Source organism: Lissotriton helveticus, chromosome 11 (genome assembly GCF_964261635.1).
Source record: "Lissotriton helveticus chromosome 11, aLisHel1.1, whole genome shotgun sequence".
Taxonomy (NCBI): Eukaryota; Metazoa; Chordata; class Amphibia; order Caudata; family Salamandridae; genus Lissotriton; species Lissotriton helveticus.
Window position 1 is genome coordinate 1,064,542,251 of NC_136072.1, and position 13,342 is coordinate 1,064,555,592.

At 49.3% G+C, this 13,342-nt stretch overlaps 1 protein-coding gene across 6 annotated transcripts in view; it reads right to left on the minus strand.

The window, feature by feature from the left end:
* The window catches only part of SBNO1 (strawberry notch homolog 1), a 1,344,504-nt gene that overhangs the window by 1,064,650 nt on the left and 266,512 nt on the right, over nucleotides 1-13,342 (minus strand). For all 6 annotated transcript variants that reach the window (XM_078667602.1, XM_078667600.1, XM_078667599.1 and 3 more), the window contains one exon: nucleotides 799-895. In XM_078667602.1, coding sequence (XP_078523728.1) covers nucleotides 799-895 — 97 coding nt within the window. The remainder of the gene's footprint in view (nucleotides 1-798; nucleotides 896-13,342) is intronic.

The following is a 13,342-nucleotide window of genomic DNA, read 5'->3' on the forward strand; positions in this document are numbered from 1 at the left end:
ATTAGAAGAGGACTCAGTCTCTCTGTGAATTGAGGAGCCCCGAAGGACTGGACCTGCTCTTTTGTACCTAGGAAAAAGAAGTGGACTCAAAAGATCGGTTGGCTGACCTCCTGTGTGGTGACAGGGAGACAACATGCTGCAAGAAGCCTTTGCCTTGAAGTACATAGCTGACAATTGTATTTGGGCTAGACCCTGCTGTTGACCTCAGCTCAACACCCTGTTAGTCTACAAGTGCCTCCCTGAGATCCTAGGGACTTTAGAATTGTTCTCCCCATAATGGATTGGGACTTAAGAGGATTAAGTCGGAAGGTAAACTCTCATCAGTATAACCTTGGTTGGTGTATCCAACCTGCGCTCCATCGCAGTCGGCCTCAAATCACAACTAGGTCCTGGTCTACAGCAACCATTGATCATTTGCTGCTTTGTACTTTTCAGTGCTATCTTTACTTTGAACTTTACAAACTCATATCTCTGGCTTCTCCTAGTGGGAATTTTGTTTATTACAGCTTCCTCTATCTAATTCGGTTTGAGATTGTTATTGCTCGGTGCTCCGACTTTATTACTGTTTTTGTAGTGCATAAATATTTTACACTTTGCCCCAAATGTAAGCCTATCTGCTCTCTGACAAATCTACAAGAAGGCTGAGCTCAGGGTAATTGAGAGTTGTGTTTATTCCTTGGATTGGTTAGTCGCACACTTCAATAATCCAATTTCTTAAACACTACAGCTGATCAATCAAGGCTTGAGAAGAGATACACAAGAGGATTTTCAATATTGATATGTAGGAGCAATGCATACATTTTATTGGCATGTACTCTGCATAGGTCTCTGCATGGGCCATTTCTTCATCATCCTCATCCTCTTGTTCATCTTCCTCTTTCAGTGTTGGTACTTTCTGTAATTCAGATAAATATATATTAGGAGAGTAACTGAAGCAACGTATTACCATCTTTCTTCCACTAGTCAAAAAAATACAATTGCTAAAAGCGTTCATGTAGTGCAAAATGGATAACAATGTTCAAATATGCAATAGGAGACCGATCTTAAGGCCTTGTGGGAGAAAGAGAAGGGTGATTTGAAAAGTTAAATAAAAAATAACTGTCAACAGATTTGGTGCAAATTAATGGTATATGTTGAGTGTTCACCAGACAAATCAATAATTTACTTGATGGAGCTTGTACCATAACAGACACGGATAGCTAGGATCACCCACTTCATAAGGTGATAAAAGCAGCATAGCTGATAATGGCAAAATCATGAAACTATGGACACAAATCAAAATTTGAGACGTCATCTTCTTTATCCCTGCTACAAGCAACTCAAACACAAACCTAAAAGTAACTTTGCATAGCGTGTTACAATACCAATTCTCTCATTTTGTGAAATTCTAATAGGCTGAATTTAACCAAATGTTTTTTTAAACAGAACAAAAACAGGTTTGTCACATTGAAATCAGAGAAAGATATAGTTTCCCCACAACACCACCCAGCCCCCATTGTAATTAGAACACAAGGCAGTTTAATTTTTGTATGAGTGCTAGGCAAACTAAATTACATCATGTGACATTATGTGCAAGGATGTGTTGCATTACAGAAGAAACGTTAAATAGTGCATAAGTCGGAGTGATCAAGTGAGTGGGATGGGGAAGTGGAGAGGAATGTGAGGTGTGAACTTGTCGGGCACAACTTGAAAACACGTAAATAATTGACATGGCTGAGAGATCTTTGAAAAGATTAGCAGTTTATTTCTAATTACAAGCAATGGCCATGATCAAGCACACTAAGATGGCAGACTTGTGACTGTCTCCTGCCTGGCTGTTTAGAACTCCCCAATTACCAGAAAATGGTGATGCGCCTCGGAACCCAAGGAGAACTGTTGTAAGCAAAGGGGGTGCAATGACACCCCTGAGAAGGAGTCTTCAGTATTGAGAGTACAAAGAAGACGTCAGTTTTCAAAATGGCATCAAACCTACAGAGACCGGGGACGCTGCCCTTGTCTTACCAAAGACTCGCAGCCAGACCAGGGTGCCCCATTAGGGAAAACAGGACCCCGGAGCCACATGAGTAAAGCTGGCAAGGGCCCAAACAATCAGCACGCATAACCTGAGCTGTGACTGAGTAGACAGTTGTTCAAAGGTAGGCACCACAAGCCTAGTGGGCCCAGGATATGGGGTATAACAAACCCAGAAGGGGGAGGCCCGAGGGCCAACATTCAATAATACTGCACTCACAGCCGCCTTCCACAAGGCAAACCAAAGGTGGTGGACGGAGCGTTGACAATACAAACACTCACCCCGAGTCAACTGATCTGGGTTTAATCCATCACCGTTCGTTAGCGCACTCCGCCACCCAGTTCAGACATGGCCATATGCAAATCAGTCTGACCCTGTGCCTCATGGGAACAGTCCAGCCCGAACTGCCAAGCCATGTCTTCCCTGGACCGGAATAAAGCTTCCCAGGACCGGTTTCTGGCATTACAGCCGTCTTCAGTCGGGCTTGCTTGACTCCAGTGGCAAAGTGAGCAAGGGACTCACGTCTGAGCATACCCTGCCAACTTAGGGCGAACAAAGAAAAACCAAAGGTGGTGATGGACGGAGCGTTGACAAGGTAGCAGAAGATTGGGTTGGCACAAATATGGTGGACTGAGACTGTAAACCCAACTGGCCTGGGGAACCCATGGTTCCTTTGGGTGGCCTGTGAGGCAGAAAAGTGAGCACCCAAACCAACTGGACGCACAAGATATATAGCACCCCTACTGGAGAACTCCTAGTAGACCTTGGGGATGACACCTCTCAGATATTCTGCCAGGAGGTGGATGTTATAGCGAATAGACAATTTCCATTTCTACTGTGCTAGGCAGGACAATTAGATTGAGTGTGTCTCCGTCGTAGTCCCCCCTCACCACTGCTCCTGGATGTAATACATGGCAGTCATATGTAGTCAAACAGCTTGGAGGACCACCTTGTGGGAAACTGTTTTTGAAAGCTTTCAGAGCTAACTGACTCGCCATGAGTTCCAACACCTTGATGTGCAGCATTTGTAGGCGACAGGTGCACAAGCCATGGACCATCATGTTCCCCATATGCGCTCCCCATCCTCTGAGTGATGCATCTGTGGTAATAGTCACCTGTGGAATCAAGTCTAGACATAGTCTGCCTTTGAGGAAATGGCCTGTGCTCCACCCTTATGAGCGATGGACCCTGGGTGAACTCCGCATTAGACCCTCTAACTTGAACTCAGCTTGTGACCACAGATGCTGGATACTCCTGTAGTGAACTAATGTGAAGCATGGCATGCAGGAAATCTCTATACAGGAAGCCATCATGACTAGGAGACGCATCACAGTTTTGACTCGCAGGCAATGATGTGGCAGTAAAAGAGCCAGTTGGTTATGGAGATTGAGAACTCTCTGGGTACTAGGGTATGCTTTGGCTGTTATAGAACTTAGAATTGTTCCCAGATAAGGCAGTATCTGAAAAGGCTGTAAGTGGGATTTGGTAGCCTTTACAATGAATCCCTTTTTGTGTAACAGATAGATTGTGATCTGGGTGTCCTGCAGTAACCTTTGTCTGCTTGGACTGTATCAGCCAAACATCTAGGTATGAGAAGACATTAATATTGTGTCTTCTTAAATGTGCTGCCTCGACTGCCAGACACTTAGTAAATACAAATGGTGCTGTTGTCACCACAAATGACAGTACCTTGTATGAGTATTGATATCCACTGAAAGAAACTGTAGACCAGGCTATTTAACAGATAGCCGGTAGCTGCAGCACTCTTCCCTCCCCAGCCCCCTCGCAGTTATCTGCCTCATCGATATACTTTCTCTCATTATCTGGTGAAGGGGTGTCACCTGTACTCTGGGAAGTTGCACTATCCCTCTCTGTAGTAACTGCTAAGGAATCCACAACAGGGTGTCCTCTAATGAAAAGTTGCCCAGTGTGGAAAGGCTTCTGTTTATGTTCCATAGGGGGAGTAAGTACCCTTGATTTAACTGCCGCTTTGAAAATCTCAGTAGAGACTTTCATCATTGACCCATTCAAGGGCAAGTATTGAACTGGGTGCTTGTTTCGTGGTAGCAGGAAGGGGGTGGGGCTCTACTAAAAATTCACTTTCCTACTGAGTGGTGTGCATCTGTACCTTATGATACTCCGCTGAATACGGAAGGACACTATGATGTGATGAAGTGTCATCTGGAGGTGAGGCTTTGACTGGGTCAGATATATCCTGGTCTTGCAGGTCTGTATAATAATCTTTCCAGGAATTGGGACCGGCTGGGTGCCCTTCCAAACTCAGTCATGAAATTATTGTGTAGGGCTTCTGGTGTCTACATCCTGAGTGTGTGGAAGTTGGCGATATAGATCCAGGTGGTGGTGTTGGTGTATCAGATGGTAGAGTTGCTCTGCCTTTTTCTTTGTTGGGAGCGGAGGTTGCTTTATGCCTTGTCTCTCATTTTATAGCTTATCTTGCCAGTTGCTGATTCCATCTCAAGAGCTTATCTTTTCTTCATAAGTCCTTGGAGGTTTTCAAAGATAGTCTCCTCCAAATCAGTGTCTACATTAGTTTTGGCTGTCTGTTTTGCAAAACCCGCTCTTGCTGGCGACTTGTCCGTGTGAACATTTTTGAGTGATACTCATGTAGAGCATTGAAGTTCTTTGTCTTAGACATCAAAGACTTTTTCGACGCTGGCAGTTGGGTTGGTGACAATGGTTTGCATGGAGTCACTGGCTTGTGCCTGCTCGGCTACGACTGCTTCTCTGGCACAGATAGGGGGCTTAGCACAGATAGGGGGCTTAGCACAGATAGAGTTGAAGGATGCACATGAGTCGATGGTTTCATTGGCACCACCCAATTCTGTGGCTTTAAAGGTCTGTTTGTATCATCCCTCCACCTCCTTGTTTGCCCCTGTGCCTAATCGGGATCCATATGTTAATCTCCCTGTCTCTGCTCTGAGGCACACTCTTGTTGTAGACTAGAGCCCAAGTCTGTGATGCACCGAGGCGGTGGTGGGGCTATGGGTGTTAAATATGATTGGAAGCAATGACTTTGGGCACTCACGGTCCTTGGAGTGGTGTTCGTATTGAGGTCAGATCCCAGAGGTGCAGGCCCCTCGAGGGGTTATATGTTCTGTCATTTGAAGCAACGTAGTGCAGGCTGCACAAGATAGTGTCACTTTCTTGTTCTACACCTCCTCTTCTCCGGCAGTGACTACCTGCCATTCTCCCTCCACTGAGAAATTGGACTCAGCTGACATCGCCATGTTGTGTACTAAATGACGGTAGCATCAGGAGTGAAAGGTCTTTATTATTGAACAGGCTGCAAAATGTTTAAGTTCCTGTGACAAGCAGAGGTTGCAGACGTAGTGTTGGCCATAAGAGCATTATGAGCACTTATGAAAAAGTATTTTCCTTTCAATCAACCGGAGCCAAGCATTCTCATCAACGTGGGAAAAGGGGTGCACACGAGGCAGTGGATTAGGTAAAGGAGGTGGAATGCACTTGAAAAGAAATAGACGGTCGATGAAGTAGTGCTATTATTGGGGCAGAAGAACCGCTCTGCGATTGTTCTGCATCAAGAAGAGTGCCAAAGTCGCACAGAGCTCTGTTGCTGTCCATCTGAACCAGATAGGGTTGGGGAGGGGGGGGGGGGGATAGTTCTAACAATGGAGCCGTTGATCATGCACATTCCTTCAAAGAGAAGGAGCCACAACAAATCAGCAACAAAAGTCGTTGAGGAAAACAAGTTGTAGAATCAGAGTCCACAATAGAGGACAGGAGTGTGCTCAGCATGTGAACAGCCAACGCATGCTAGAAATTTTGTTTTCAGTGTAGACGTGCTGTCTCACTCTGGTTTAAAAAAAAGCATATTTGTGGCTTGTACTCTCAATGAAGACAGCCAATTGTGGGGAGCCATCATCATGAGGACGCGATCTGCTAACGCTCCGTCCTAAAAACCCCTACTTATCCTGCAGCTTATCCTCCCGAGGTGCTTCCTGCATCCGTGCGGGACCGGTGAAAGGGGGTGGCGTGGAGCTCGCGGGGTTTGGTAGCCTCCAGGTCGGAGCTGCGGCAGCAGAGATCTCGACCTAGCTGTGGCAGAGCGGCTGGCACGGGGAGAGACGCGAAAAGTGCACTGAGCCAAGGCGGCCGCTGGTGAGGCCTACAGCGCGGCTGCCACATTGCAGAGGAAGCCGGGTGCTGCCGTAGACCCTGGCGCCCCGGTGAACCTACCCAAACGGCGCTCCTTGGGGGATCTGCAGGTCCTGTGATCCTGGGCTGACAGGCTACTGCTGGGTGCTGTGAGCCAGGACGCTGCCTGGAGCAGGAGGCGGGCGCACAATGCAGCAGAGCACCGCTGACGGGGCCTGGGCCTGCGGCTTGAGCGGACTGCCGAATTGCTGCAGGGGAACCCCGGGGGCCTGAGTCGGAGGAAGGATCGGTTCTGGCGACTGGTACGGCTGCCCCTGAGACCCGCTGGAGACTGAGCCCTGCAACGCCAGAGGAGTGGGGCCGGACGAGACCCGTGGGCTCGCCCCACCTGCAGTGCTGTTGGTACCATCCGGTGAGGAGCGGGACCCGGGGCGGTCGACGGAGGGCCCGCGGAGACGCCGAGTCGCTGGGGGTAGTGACCCGGTTGACGCCCACTACACCTGCAGCAACCGTAGCGGAGCCCAACTGGTGCGGTGCTGAGACCTAGGGCGAAGACAGCGGCGGGCTCGGGGAAACAGAGCGTGGCTGCCACCCCTACGTTGGCCACCTGGGAGGCGGCTGGAGTCCAGATTCCGGCAAAATTTGCAGTGGAGGTGCGGGTTGTGCGTGGTACCAGTGCTCGTGGATGGCACGGCAGAGAATTCAGTGAGGAGCCAAGTGGGTGGCGAGGAAGAACTGAGGTGGCCACCTCTATGAACTAGAAGCGGCTGGCAGATCTCAGGGCTGGTACAACATCGAGGCCTTGCATTGCTCCCAGTGAGGCGACTGAAGGGGCAGCCCATTACCACACGAGTTTGAGAACTTATGTGAACGTTACTTGCTGGTGCGAGGCCGGCCAGTGAGGACCGTGTGGAAGTGGCCTGGTGTGTAGGGCCCTGGGCGGCATTTTGTAATCGGCGCCATTTGGAAAACCGCTGCGGCCGGAATGGCATACACCCAGTGCGAGAGATAAGCCGCATGCAGAGGGAGCGCTGGGCAGCCGAAGAGGTCCTGGGTGTGTTGGACTCTTGTTGCTGCACTGAAGCTCCCGCTGACCCGCGGCCCCGGTGGGAGGCCAGAAAGGTTTGACGAGGCGACGCGAGAGGGGAGGTGCCTAGGGGACGGCAGAGAAAGCTAGCGCCCCTGTGCCATGCGGGGAAAAAGAGCTGCTGCCTACGCTATCCCCAGAGTTAACGTCTGGTGATTCGATTCGTGGCACGGCCCCTGACAGCGGCGGTGTCCACCGGTCATTAGACTGGAGGCTTAAGTAGGAGCATAGTATAGATTAGCTGCTGGCATTCCACGCACCCCACTAGCTACTACACTGGACTAACACTTCATCGTTGGTGGTTCACCTTGAGGTTTGGACGTACGCCCCGTTGGGAATTCACCCCACTAGTTGCACTGTTTGCAGTTCTGTTTCAATTGCGGCACACAGACACTCCCTCCATGGACGGTACCTCTAGTCTCTCTCAACCCTCCCCCCTAGGTGGCTCCCCTGCCCCATGTTGGTGCGACACATCCGGACACATGACGGACATATGGCGCGTATAGCACGCGTTAGACAAAGTCTAGTCCTACTACTCGTCAGTCCACGATTTGCATGACCGGTTGGACAGAATGGTGGGCACTCAGTCCCTGCTCCCGCTTATTGCAAAATCAGAATATCTGGGGAGAACACACTCCGATCATAACCCCCTGTGATTTCAGATTAGTTGGGAGGCAGACCGCCCACCTGCCCCTACGTGGAGGGCTGCAGCCCGCTGCTTTGGAAGACGCGGAGTTCCGCTCCTCATTGGTCACGACCATCCTCGCTTACTTTGATGTCAATGAAGGGACTGCGAGCAACGCCATGGTAGAGTGGGATGCACACAAAGTAGCTGTCAGGGGGCATTGTATGGGGGCCACGTGGAATATACGCAAATCGCTCTCTACCTCTGTGGCGCGCCTGGAAGCTGAGCTCCTGCAATATGAGCGGGAGGGGGAAGGTGCGGGTGAGCACTCGTGAAGGCTGGCGGACCTTCGTACCAGACACGCGGTGCTCCTGGAAAGGTTATGGTGTCAACTATGCTGCGCACACAGCCAGAACTCATGCCAGGGCGGATAGTGCGGGCTGACTATTGGCTTGGCTGTTTCAGTGGGAGGGGCACGGTGCCCAGATAGGAGCTCTAGGTACACCAAGGGGAGAGATGGTGTATACGCAGCGCAAAAACCACCGAATTTTGACTGATCACTACACGCAGCTGTATAGGGCTCAGGGTATAGGCCCCAGGCATGTTTTGGAAGGGTTCCTAGACTCTATCCACTTACTCGTGGCCTCTGAGGAACAGAGGGACGTACTTGGGGTGCCCCCCACCCTGGAAGAGATCTGAGAGGCAATTCGGTCTATGGCATCCGGGAAGAACCCGGGCCGGATGGCCTGCCTGCTGAACACTATAAAGCACACAGGGAAATCCTGATGCCATTACTTCACAAGGTATACCTTACAGCTATAGAAGAAGGCTCGTTACACCCCCCCCCCCCCTATGCGGGAGGCGTTTCTGGTTTCCCTGCCTAAGCCAGACAGGGACCCCACAGTCCTGGGCTCATATCGAACGCTGGCGATGCTTAGCGTGGACTATAAGGTCTTTGCCAAGGTACTTGCGTAATGGTTGGCGCCTGTGGTTCCTCATTTAATTCACACCGACCAGAACGGGTTTGTACCCGCGAGATCCACGTCCTTGAATCTTAGGAGATACTTCAGAGTGGCAGCTGAGGCCTCGAGGGAATGGCCTAGGACAGGGTGCCAGATATTAGACCTGGAGAAGGCTTTCGATTGTCTGGAGTGGGGTTACCGGTCGGCAGTACTGCTGCGCTATGGGCTGGACTCAATTTTTGCACATGGTTAATCTCTTATACAAGAACCCCGTAGTTCGAGTGCGCCTGGGTCCTTACATTTCAGAGGCGGTGGGCCGGGGCACCCGGCAGGGATGTCCCCTGTCCCCGCTACTGTTTGCGCTGGCCATCGAACCTCTGGCTGCAGCCATTCGGCAGACACTCGGCAATGGCATCCCGCTGGGAGATGCAGCCCATCAGGTATCGCTTTATGCAGACGATTTGATGGTGCTTGTGAGGGATGTGGGGAGCATACCAGAACAACTGGCCCAGCTGCTACATACGTTCGCGAATGTCTCGGGACTCCAAGTAAATGCGGGTAAATCCTGCCTTTATGCATTCAGTGAAGGGTCCGCAGACCCGGGATACCATCTCGAGGGCACACGTGTCCTGGGGAAAGCGGACACCTTTCGGTATCTGGGGATCCAGAAATACAGTCACCCGGCTGACCTATTTGACGGGAACCTCGGGAGGGCGGTTTCAGCGCTCGGGTCTCAGATACCCTTCTGGACCAAGTTCTTGTTGACGACCACAGGCAGAGTGGCTCTTGCCAAAATGGTCATGCTCCCCCGACTCCTGTACTACTTTATCAACCTGCCTCCATTTATCCCGGCTTCCTTCTTTTCCATGCTCAACAAGCTGCTTCGAGACTTTATCTGGGGCACCTCCAGGCACAGGCTGGCGCTAGCGAAACTCTTCCTCCCCACAGATAGAGGGGGATTGGCTGCCCCCTGCTTTGAGCACTACTACCTAGCTGCACAGCTACGATGGATCGCCCACTGGTTGGCGGACAGAAGTAGGGAAGATACAGCTACGGTGAAGCCGCCGTACTCACTAGCATGTATAACTCAGCTTTTCCACCCGGTAGCGGCGATTGAGGGTCCTGCTCCTCTCCTGCTGGCAGTGGCATACAAATGCTACCGAAGAGTCTTGTGCCTTACCCGTGGAACGATTCCCTACGCGCCTGCTATACCATTGGAGGGCTTTCCTGGCGCGAGGGGGTGATCACATCCCACATGCTCGCGGAGTGGCGGGAGGCTGATGTCCAGACACTTGGCGATCTCTATAGACTGGGGCAGTCGTGGCATACAAGACGCTGGTAACAGAGGAGGGGCCCGAGCAGAGTGACCAGCCATACGGAGGGAGGAAATGTTGGGGCTCCGGAAGGAGCCCATAGCAGAACGCTGGGAGCACATGCTTACTACACTGCAGCAGCTGGATGGGAAGGGAGAAACAGGTGGCACGGAGGGGTCAGGGGACGCACATGAGGATGGGAGCATACCACAGGTCGTTCTCCTGCCGAATGGTTATGTATAGTTTCTGCTCCAGCGAGACATGAAGGCAATCACGCAGGTGCAGTCGTGGCCCGAGGGTGCGCGCATGCTCGGGGGAAGAGGGTGGGGGGTTGGGGGCCAGGGAAGGGGGGTGGAAAGAGAGAAGGGGGGTGGAAAGAGGGTTGAAGTATGAATGTGGTTTTGCCGCTGTAGTTAAAGTTAAGTTTTCTCTTCTGTTTCATGAAACACATCTGTTTGTACGCCCAAGCTGGAGGGTTTCCCCTGAACCACGCGGTTGGTGAGAATCCAGCGTGCTGGTTCTCATAAACAGTCCCGGAGTACGCATTCGGACAAGAGCATCGTGGCTTTGCCAATTTTGGGCAAATATTCCATGTCTTCCTTGTTGCACGCACTGAATACTGTAAACAAAACATAATGTCTTGTTGAGCTTGTGCTTGTATGACTGATAGGTCTATACCACCGTGCTTGCATTGATGATGCCTCTACTTTAACATGTAAAGTAACCTAAAAATTTCAATAAAACAGATTTGACCAAAAAAAAAAAATGAGGACAGCCAATTGGGAGGGGGTTAACAAAATAGCCAGTACTAGACGGACACTCCAATAGTCCACTCCCACAAGTGAAAGAACTGGGTTAACAAAATATCCACTTTTTCCTCAACTGGTAAATTGAAAGGAAATGCACACCTTGTAAGTTAATATCCAATTCATGATTTTAAACTTACTCCTTTCATAGTTCCCATTATGTGCAGACAAATTAAAAAGGAAAGTAAATGTATGGTAAAACAGTCTTTGAGAGAACGGTTTTGAGACCGCAAAGAGGCTGAAAAAACAGAACCATTCCAGATGAGATCCATCAAATAATGTTAAGGGCACTCAAGTAGAGTCAACCGTAATAACATCATGCAAAACCATACCAAAGACATTGGAATGAGCGGATGCTGCACCAGCTCTGGAGGTGACACTAGTGGATGGACATTTTTAATGCGGTCACAGATTAATGAACAGAGCAAAATGACAGCAGAGATTCTAAGCATTCATCAGTTATGAAATACTGGTCTAATCAGGTATTTACATAATTATTCCGGATAATGGAAAATTATTAGAGAAAGTCAAACAGGAGACGCAAAATCTGTAGAATTTCTGTAAATAACCTTTGAAATGAAGGACATTAACAAAACAGTCATACACCTGGAAACAAAACGAAATTTCAGAAGCAGAAGATGCTCCAAGTCTCCAACCCAACAGGCCAAACTGGTGATAGAGGGCATTGCCTTTGGAGAGAGGTGTGCAAACCTGGAGGCAAAGTTTGGGAAATGTGCATTGTCTACTGTGGCGAACAGATCTATTTGTGGGTATTCCCATTGTTGAAAGTATGGAAGGAGAACTTGGGGATGAAGTTCCCACTCCTGTATTTGCTGCCTCCGTCGCTGAGGAGGTCGGCAGTTTGATGGTTCACTCCTGGAAGGTGTTCTGCCACAAGGTGAATTTTGTGATGGATTGCCGATTTCCAAATTGTCTATGACAGGCGTGACAGTTGCAGTGTGTGCCCCTTCCTGTTTTTGTACATAGTACATCGCAGTCATATTGTCTGAACGGACTAGGACAACTTTGCCTGTCAGATGAGACTCAAAAGGTTTCAGCGCCATAAATACTGCTAGAAGCTCTAGATAGCTGATGTGGAGACGTTTGCGTTTTCCGTTCCAGAGACCCTGAATTATGTAATGATGGAGATGTGCACCCAAACCTGTGAGAGATGCATCTGCTGTTAGCTCGATCTGTGGAATAGGTTTGATGAAAGGCCGCACTTTTGATAAATGTTGTGTGTTTCACCAATGCAGAGAGCGATGACCTGTTAATTGACCCTGTGACTGATTACACTGATGTAATAAGCATTCTTGTAGTGGATGCATGTGTAGTCTTGCATCAGGGACTATTGGAATGCATAACACCATCATTCCTGGTAGCGGCAAGAAAGTCCTGGCTGGCAAGGTTTGGAACTGCAGCAATAGAGTCTGGACATTGAAAATTCTGGCTGCATTGGGAGAGGCTGGAGCCATGTGTGTGTTGAGAGTGGCTCGTAGATAAGATTGTTTCTGTGAAGACTGTAGGTGAGACTTTTGCATTATGACTGTGAAACCCAATTGGTAGAGTAGGTATGTGCTGGCTTTGATGATCCAGTCGTCTAAGTATGGGAAGAAGTGAATTTGTTGTTTTCCAAGATGAGCTGCCACCACTGCTAGACATTTGGTAAACATTCTAGGAGCTACAGTTACTCCAAATGGGAGCACTTTGAACTGGAAGTGTTTGCCTGCTATCACAAATCTGAGAAATGCAGAAACATGCATCCTTTAAGTCTAGTGTAGACATAAAATCAACTTGCTGTAAGAAGTGGAAGGACCTGTTGCAGCATTACCATATGGATGTGTTCTGATAGTATGTAGTAGTTTAACACTCTTAAATCCAAAATTGGTCTTCTGCAGCAGTCTTTTTTGGGGATTAGACAATAGAGAGTAAATCCCTGAACCTTGGTAATGGAACTGGTTCTACGACTCCCTTCTCTAAGAGAGATTGCACCTCTTGTTTGAATAACTGTAAATGGTCTGACGACAGTTGAGGAATGTTTGGAGAATTGGTGGTAAGATACAGGCAATAACCATGTTGGATAGTGTTGATAACCCATTTGTCGGTTGTTATGGATTGCCAAATGGGGAGAAATTGTTGAAGACTTCCCCCAACAGGTGTTAAGTGATCGAGGGAACTGTGAACCAGTCACTGTTTGTTAGGGGAAGGGGTGTTATGCAGCGTGACGCCTTTACCCCTACCTTTGGAATTGTTTCCTCTATATCCTCCTCTATAGAAACTCTGCAGGTAAAGGACTGATTGTTGTTTTTAGAAGAGGAAGCATTTGGGTCGGAGGAGGTTGTTTTAGACCCTGCTCTGTAAACGGAGAAGCGAAAGGAGCCCCTATTTGATGGGGACTGGA